This window comes from Cuculus canorus, chromosome 21, assembly GCF_017976375.1.
Source record: "Cuculus canorus isolate bCucCan1 chromosome 21, bCucCan1.pri, whole genome shotgun sequence".
NCBI classification, from domain to species: domain Eukaryota; kingdom Metazoa; phylum Chordata; class Aves; order Cuculiformes; family Cuculidae; genus Cuculus; species Cuculus canorus.
In genome coordinates this window covers 1542172-1548205 of record NC_071421.1, presented here as the reverse complement: position 1 = coordinate 1548205, position 6034 = coordinate 1542172, and the positions used below count along the sequence as shown (strand labels likewise).

Below are 6034 nucleotides of genomic sequence, written 5' to 3'. Positions count from 1 at the left end.
ATAAACAGGACAAAAATAGCAAGTGCAAGGGTTTGCACTTGTCTTACCGAGCCCCATCCAGCAGAGGAACACAGAAATCACTGTTGTCTATATTGTACAAAAGTTTGAGTGGGTTTTCTTACTGCTATTTAAAAAAAATATTCCTCCAAGCTCTAAGCAAAGGGGGGTCAGTGGCTGAGCAACAGCTCCGTGCTGTGCCCCTCTGCGAGGCTGCCCCCACCCCGCCCGCGGCTCTGCTCTTTCAGTTTGGGTTTGCTCACAGCCTCCCCGGTTCAAGGCCCTCACTTACCATCACAGCGCAGGGGTTCTTCACAAACCCCCCCACCCCGCTGCTTCTCTTCCACTGCTGCAGCTCCGGGCTGTAACCAGGGAGCAGACACGGGCACCAATTGCCATGGGAAAAGTGGCTGAATGTGGGCAGTGGGGGCTGCCCCATCCCTGGAGGGGTTCAGGTTGGATGGGGCCCCTGATCCAGTGGGAGGTGTCCCTGCCCAGGGCAGGGGGTGGGACTGGATGGGCTTTGAGGTCCTTTCCAACCCAAACCCTTCTATGATTCTAAGTGTCCACTGTTCAAAGAAAAGACAAAATAGAGAGGATACAATCATTTATCTTCCCACGTCCCTCTTCCTTCAGCAGCATCATGTGCCAACAGGAAATGGCCTACGAAGTGTGGGTGCGGTGTGGGAGGGAACAGAACAGCAAATCGGTATCTGCAACCCAAACTTCCCCACTCTGAAGGGAACCGCTGCCTTTTCAGCATGTTTGTCAGCCAGGCCAGTGGTTTTCCTCTCAACTCTGATAAACCACAAATGATAAATTCTCTCCAGCCTCTCCTTTCACAGGGTGCAAAACTCTGCTGACGTCAGAAGCCGCGTGGGTCTGTTAATACAAAAGCAGGGATGGAAGAGGTCAGGTCCACAACCACAATGGCTGAAAACAGCCTTGATATTTGAACAGGACTGCACAGCGTAAGGTGTTGTGCCAACTCCTCCAGAAGCTTCTCTCAAGGACCGTTTACCACTGGTCCTGATAACTACTTCAATCCATTGTCTTCTAAACTGGCATTAATAAGCTTCAACCCATAGGCACAAGCAACCCTGGACTGACTTACTCTTGGGAAGCCAATCGATGGGTAAGAAACCCTTATTTGGCCGTGGAATGCAGGCAGAGAGCAGTCTGTGAACGCAGCTGGCTACAGAGTGCCCGGAGGGAGCGCACAGGATCCCTCCAAAATAGGGAAAAGCCAAGCAGGGCTGCCCCATCCACTCAGCTCTCAGCATTATCGACACTAGGGAGGCTGGTTTCTTTCTAGCAGCCCTTTCCTGGGCTGTCCTGCTTCCCAGAGGAACAGTGGTGGCTGCCCCATCGCCAGAGGGGTTCCAGGCCAGGTTGGATGGGGTTTGGAGCCCCTGAGCCAGTGGGAGGTGTCCCTGCCCATGGCAGGGGTGGAACTGGATAGGCTTTGAGGTCCCTTCCAGTCCAAACTATTCTATGATGATCCCTCATGGGCTACCACGACTGTCAGAGAACAACACTCCCCCCGTACTGAAAAACACAGAGCTGTTTGGCACTTCCCTGATGTAACCACCACTGCATGAAGAACAGTAAGTCCTACAGGTTTGATTTTTTTCCCTTGAGAAGATGAATACTGTACTTACTTTTAAGTGGATCAGTTGATTCCATCCCCGGGTTTTTTATTCCCACATCTCTGGTGTAGTTTATAACCCCAGGACAACTCCCCGAACTTCTGGTCACAGATAGTGTACACCGATTTAGACCTGAATCTAAGCTTGAAGTTTAGGTGCCAACGCTTGCTGGAAGAGGTGAAGTAGTACAAAAGTGGGTTAAGGCAACAGTTGAGGCTCACGAGGGCTAAGGTGACCCTCCGCATTTTGTAGACCAAGTTGGTAAACACCTCATTCTGGATGACCTGGATCCTCATCAGAAAGTGGAGCAAGTGGGTGAGATGGTATGGGAGAAAGCACAAAGTACAGATGACCAAGATGATGTAGATGGTGCTCAGGGCCTTCCTCTTGCGAACACTGTGTTTGATCTGGGAGATCCTCTTGGCAATGAGAGGGTAGAAGATGAGAATGATGGAAAAGGGGATCACAAACCCAAAAACTAAGGCCAGGATGTTGTAAGGTGCCATGCGGTAAGTCCAGCTATGTTTACCAAAGTTCTCAAAACACGCTGTTGTGTTCCTCACGCCTCTGTTGTGGAGAGGACCTCCAAGGATAAGTGAAACTATGACACTCAGAGCGACCACCCACAGCACTGCAACCACTACCAGGTAATGGATGAGTTTGATCCGGATGTACGTGAAGGGGTGCAACACAGCAGTGTATCGATCGATGCAAATGCAGGTGAAAAAGGCGATGCTCAGGTAGATGTTGATGTAGTAGAGAGTCCCCGTTATCCTACAGGCCATGTCACCAAAGATCCAATTGTTCCGATTCAGGTGGTAATGGATTTTAAAGGGCAACACAAACACAAACAGGGTGTCTACCAATGCCAGGTTCATCATGTACACGCAGGAATGGGAGACGTGCTTCGCTCTGCAGCACAGAAAGTACAGAGCCAAGACATTTTCTATCAGTCCCAGCACGAAGACAACGCTGTAAACGGCCGTAAACAAGGAGTACTGGAAGTCTGCTTCCAAAGCGAGCTCTGAACTGGCATTGGTGACTGTCTCATTGGAGACTCTTTCAGCCCAGGAATTATCTGCCATGGTTTCTGCTGGAGCGTAGGGATACTCAGCAGGAGATTAGAGTCTTAAACCATCCTTTACCTCAAGAGGTCTTTGAGTTTTACTTCACCCCAGTGGGTAAGAGCTCAAGCCACACAACCAAGTGACGTGAAGTCTGTGGCTCAGAAGTCTGCGCTTGGTGTATTTGGATGAGAAGCGGTGCAGCTGTAAGGGAGAATAAATCATTTAACACATGGACATTTGAAGCTTACACAGCAGAGTATTTACTGGTGTTAAAAATCATCGCAAGGTGACAATAGTGAAATAGCAGAGACAGTGATTCCCCCCACCTCTAAAAACAGACACATAGCAGGTGATAGCACTGGTTAAAGCTGGGCCAGCAGCTGAAGCAGCACAGGAGAACTTTGGCAGCAAAAATGAGAGCCTCTGGAAGGCCTGTAATCCATTTCCCATTCCTAAGCCCCACCAAAATTCCTGTGTCATTACCAAAATTTATGATGTTGTTATCCTGTCCTTAAAAAATTGCAGTGATGGATTGTGCAGGCTCCCCAGGAAGAAAAAGAAAGGCGATAGCGGCAAAAATACAAGGAGGACTGCTCCTCCCGTTACTGCAGTGTGACAGCTAACCCAGAACTCTCTATTTTAACCTTACTGCTGCAGTTTTACGAAGAGTGTGTGGAACCTTCCTGTTCGAATTAAGAAATAGTGTTTAAAGCCCAGAACTGAAACAGGTAGTTGGCATCCGCACTAACTCGGACAAGCGCAAGCACCACCCCTACCCTGATTTAGGAGCAGTTCATGGCACTCGTCAGCAGCACCGATGACGACTGTAATATCAAACGGAAGAGCTCAGCACTTTGGACAAGCGCGCCAGCTCTCCTGGGACAAAAATGCATCTGCAGGTAGTGCACAGCACGCGATACGGCCCTGAGTCGTTGTCAGAGCCGGCAACAGAGAGAAACAGGGCTTCTTCCAGCCTTCCCATACACTCCAAAACCTTTGTTGAAGTCCATATAAAAGCGGGAAGGTTCAGTCTGAGCTGTTGGGTGAGGTTACAGCACCCCAAATGCACTCCAACAGCACAGAGTGGGAAACCACTGTTCATCTTGGTTACAAGGAGAGCCCAAGGGACAAACTTTGGGTTTGAGAGATGGGCAAGAGGCCCTGCGCAAGCAGGACTGCTCTCGTCTAGGTGACTCGCATCACGTACACGGTTACACTGCACCCCAGCAGAGCCATTTCTCTCCATCAAAGAGATGAAATCTGAGTAACTAAGCCAAACACTGACACCTCCACAAAAAGATCTTAAAGGCAGTGGAGAAATGAAACCCGTCTACAGCAGGCACAGCGTCCCTAAAGCTGGGCCACTGACAGCATGAAAATGCAAAGGGTGGTGGGTACTTTCCAAAGGAAACTCTGAAATCACACTTCCTCACAGCAGTTGTTTACCTAACGAAGGCAAAAGCACCTGAAATGATAACTGCAAGATCAGAAAGGGAAAAAAATGGTTTCACTCCAGATAGGCAAGCAGACCAATCTACTTACGTGGATCCTTCACCTGAGAGCCAAGTGTTTGTACACACAGAGAGGAAAATGAACACGAACCAGGCACAGCTAAGCCATAACTAACCAGCACAGGGCTTGAAAAAAACCTTTACCTCAGAGTCGTGCCTGAGAAAAAGCCACTCAACACCTGCCTTTGCTAGGCTCGAAGTCCAGTGCTGGGATGGGGGAAAGGTGATGCAGAAGCTTCAAGATCACCGAAGGGGCTGAGGAGCGCCTCACAAGACAGGCACGGTGAGGACATCCGTAAGCATTGTCAGGTAATGGCACCAGAACAAAAGGAACTTTTCCAAGCAGCCCACACACCGATTGTCCCAAAGAGCCAGACGCAACAGGAGTTTCTGCATGCTTAACGCTGGCTGCTGCGAGACAGCAAAATGAGCCCTGCTAAAGCACTGCCTAAAACCATTCCACTCTGATCCCCGGAAGCAACAAAGGCATGGAAGCTGCTTCCACCACTGCACCATGCAACACTGGTTGTCTCGCTTATTTTAACCAGAAATTGGGAAACATTTGCAGGAACGTCAATAGCATGGTGACTATTACAGAAAAAGGCTGGCAGTGGGACCTGAGCAGCAGCCGCCGCCAGTGTCTTAAACATCCAGACAGCATTAGCACTTGGTTTGGTTTCCTGCCCTGTAAAGGCCCATAATAAATCTAGTTAGAAAGTTCACTTACCAGAGCTCAGATCATCACTGCTTGTGCAAAAGCTGCAGATGAATAAGCTGGCCTCTCCAAAGAGTCCTCACAGCTACGAGGTCACCGCTAAGCTCTCCTACGCAGTTTTAACACCAGAGCAAACTGCAGAGCTCTCCCACGTTGCTCTGCAGAGAAACCACAGGAAGCGAAGATGAAAAGCTGTCACACAGATCTGAGATGAAGCATTTGCCCCACTGGTAAGGCTTCTCCCAGAACTGGGGAGCGCAGAGTTCGCAGCCAACGCCAGCAAACGTTGCAGCTCTCTCCGTGATCCTCTGTAAGGGGAGGCACAACGCTCCCTCCAAAGCCACCTCTGATCCGCTCCAGCCTGCCCTGCCCTCCAGTCCCAGAGCAGGATCTGTCCGTCTGGAACACAGTGCCAGGGCGGCAGCCTACGACACGGGCCTGCAGCTGTAATCTCACTTCCCCTCAAAGGGAGAAGAGCAAGACTTGGCTGCCATTCCCTTTCAAGCAAACCCATCTGAAAACCTATGGGCATGTTCAGATTTGGAACACAGATGGATGAGCCTCACTGCTTGTGCTGGAAAGTCCCCGCTAGAGCATCCCTGCCTTCAGGTACGCACCCAGCAAAGCTGTACCAGAGGAGCAGGTACCACACAGCAGGCTCAGCTCTCCTGTTCCATGCAGAGACCGAGGACTCCTCCGAAGTTCTGTTGTCTCCGCTGGGAATTGGTCCCTGAGGGAACAAAGCCACCAGCAGTCAGGAGAGAGTAACCAGAACTATCTTGCCTTCGCAGCAAAAGTCAGTCTCTGGCAAAACCGCTGCCTGGGACAGAATGGGGAAGAGATGCATCACTTCTCACTGTCTACGTGTTCTGCATTGGGACCACTCACTAACGATCCCCACTGCCAAAGGCACAGGTGGGCCTTGAGAGAGGTGAGGGAGAACTGCTGCCCACTCCCTCTGCCGACCCCGCGGCTTCTCCACCATGCAAGCAGAGAAGAAACTCCACAGCCTCTCAAGAGGTTATCAGGATTCTTCAATTACCTGAATGCAGGTAAATACATCACTTGAATTGCCACAGAACAAAGAACATGCTC

The 6034-nt window shown here is 50.3% G+C and overlaps 1 protein-coding gene across 1 annotated transcript; it reads right to left on the bottom strand.

Annotated features, from left to right (window-relative positions):
- Positions 1–739: 739 nt before the first annotated feature.
- LOC104055622 (lysophosphatidic acid receptor 6-like) lies at positions 740–2747 on the bottom strand. Its single transcript, XM_009556764.2, has 2 exons — positions 1659–2747; positions 740–879 (listed from the first exon to the last, which is right to left on the bottom strand). The coding sequence occupies exon 1, from the start codon at positions 2729–2731 to the stop codon at positions 1670–1672; it is 1062 nt and encodes a 353-aa protein (XP_009555059.2). The 5' UTR covers positions 2732–2747; the 3' UTR covers positions 740–879; positions 1659–1669.
- Positions 2748–6034: the final 3287 nt, after the last annotated feature.

What these genes read in the sequence shown, in the direction of transcription:
- LOC104055622 (XM_009556764.2), bottom strand. Translation starts at nt 2,731, where the DNA reads ATGGCAGATAATTCCTGGGCTGAAAGAGTCTCCAATGAGACAGTCACC.